The sequence below is a fragment of the Arachis ipaensis genome, chromosome B04 (assembly GCF_000816755.2).
Source record: "Arachis ipaensis cultivar K30076 chromosome B04, Araip1.1, whole genome shotgun sequence".
Classification (NCBI taxonomy): Eukaryota; Viridiplantae; Streptophyta; class Magnoliopsida; order Fabales; family Fabaceae; genus Arachis; species Arachis ipaensis.
Genome location: NC_029788.2, coordinates 112,773,043 through 112,775,364, shown reverse-complemented (window position 1 = coordinate 112,775,364; position 2,322 = coordinate 112,773,043). Strand labels below are relative to the sequence as shown.

At 28.3% G+C, this 2,322-nt stretch overlaps 1 protein-coding gene across 1 annotated transcript; it reads right to left on the bottom strand.

Annotated features, from left to right (window-relative positions):
* Window positions 879-1,488, bottom strand: LOC107636968 (peptidyl-prolyl cis-trans isomerase CYP65-like). The gene is given in 5 exon segments (XM_016340434.2): window positions 879-1,080; window positions 1,082-1,138; window positions 1,206-1,295; window positions 1,380-1,426; window positions 1,468-1,488. Coding segments are annotated over 5 exon segments (333 nt in total). The 3' UTR covers window positions 879-962.

The following is a 2,322-nucleotide window of genomic DNA, read 5'->3' as shown; positions in this document are numbered from 1 at the left end:
GTAACTTATTAAGTATTCAGTTTAATACAATATAATTTGCTATGAATAATTTAATATATTATTATTTTGACAAAATAAATTTCTAAAAATTGTTTACATATGCCTGAAATTCCACTGTTACAATAATTTCAATAATTATTTTTAATTAAGATATATTAGGTATAGTTTTTGTACATAACATGAATGGTAAAAAGCACGTTAGAGCTTCTTGAAAGCTTCACTTTTTTGTTTGGCTAAATTTCTTCTCTACAAACGCAGAAGTGATTTTGTTCATAAAATCACGTTTACAAGAAGCAACAATTTCTAGCTTCTCCGTTGCACTAACGTGCTTTTAGCCAATACCTTCAATATTTATTTTTATTTTACCAACTTTATCCTTTATACATGTTATTGCATTATTTATAGAATTCTTATTATTTCTCTCATTTTGAACTCTTTTTTTATTATTTATTATTTATATTTTTTATTAATTTTTTATTTGACATTATATATTTTTATAGTTATAATTTTTGTGTATTATATTTATTATTATCTTTTTATAATAGAATTTATTGATCCTATTAAGTAAAATAAATTAAATAAAAAAATTAATCATAAATAATAATAATAGTTAAAAATTATAATGTACTAAAAAAGAGTACTAAGAGTATTAAAAATATACTATATAAAAAACATATAAGAAAAAAGTATAAAAAAAATTAAACATGTATAAAAAAAAATATTATAATTTAATGTCATGTCCTTTTAAGTAATTATCTATCTAAAAGTGATTTTAACTAATATTATCCAAACAATATTTATTTTATCAAAATCAATTTTGGTAAAAAATTGCCAAACATAAATCATGTTGACACAAACTTACTTCTATCCAAAATCAATTCTATAAAATCACTTTTATTCAAACTCTAGTTTGACCAACCACAATCCAAACACACACTATAAAGTTGGGGTGAAACCATTTTTTATTCCCGGTGCAACTCAACGTGCTTTAATGCAGTGAAAGTGAGAGAGAGTGTGCGACGACAAAAACCTTCCAAAGACAAACCTTCAGAATTCTTGTTGAAAGTTAGTGGAATGATACTTGAGGGGAGCTCCAGTGATGGGGTGTTACCCATATTTATTATACGGGATTATGTTCCTGCACCCAATTTGCAAACCCAATTTATCATATAACAACCCATTAACTTTCGATTAAAAAAAAGAACACTTGTGATGGCTTACAGTAACTGACATTAACATCGAAAATACTCCCATCAGTTGTGCACACCGGATATTCAAGCGGAGTAAATGTAAGCCTGAATTGTTAAAAAAGTATAAGGTGAAGATATAAATAACATAAAAGGAGAAAGCTTTGGGAGAGTTAGAGGGAGAGTAGTTACGCGCAGCAACAGAAAGGAAGTTGCTTGAAGGGGGTGCGATGAAGAATCTAAATTGGTAGCATTAGTAGCTGTGTTTTTGATAACTTACATTATAGATTACACCCCACATCCAAAATTTTTAACTCGCCATACCTACACACCAGAAACATAAAAAGATTAGTGGAAAACATTAAGCAGAGAAACTTTAAGTCATTTGAGGGTGGAGTGAGCCGCTGCACGACTTGGTCTTTCCTGAGCAAAGCTATCCGATTCAGAACAGTGGGGGTTGGGTTGTCCCTGCAACATATTTTGTGCGCATCGCTGTCGCGCTTCGCATCACCATCTCTGGCACCGATTTCTCACCGACCAATCATGTGTATGAGATTGAATTGAGAGAGAAACAAATTGAGGAAAGAGAGAGGGAGAGAGAGAAATGATAAATTCGAAATTTCATTTGAAGAAGACTAAAAGTTTAAAACTCATTCGAAATTTTTTTTGGGAAAAATTCCTGCTAACGAGTGTTGCTTAGTATTTGAAATCAAAGCATTTGGCTGATCAACGAAAGACAATCTGTGTGATGGTATTAACAGCCAATCAAATGCTACCAATATCTCCTATTATGAGGAGGAAAAAAACAAAATTATCTAGGACACTTGTCACTTTTTCTGATATCATTTAACAGTGCTAAATAGTGTGAGAATTTATTGTTTGGCTAGTTAACCATTATATATTAATAGATGTTTGAGGTTGCAAAAGGATATGTATTCACTTGTTATAGTGTTAATCCTAATAGATACTATTCGCATAATATTTTAAAGGTTTAATTATTTTATTAGTTTTTATCGTTATTAAAAATTTTTAATTAAATTTTTATTTTTTTTCAATTAAATTTATACTTTTTCTAATTTTATAATTATTAAGTTATTTTTATATTTAAATATTAAAATTAATAAAAGATTTTTTC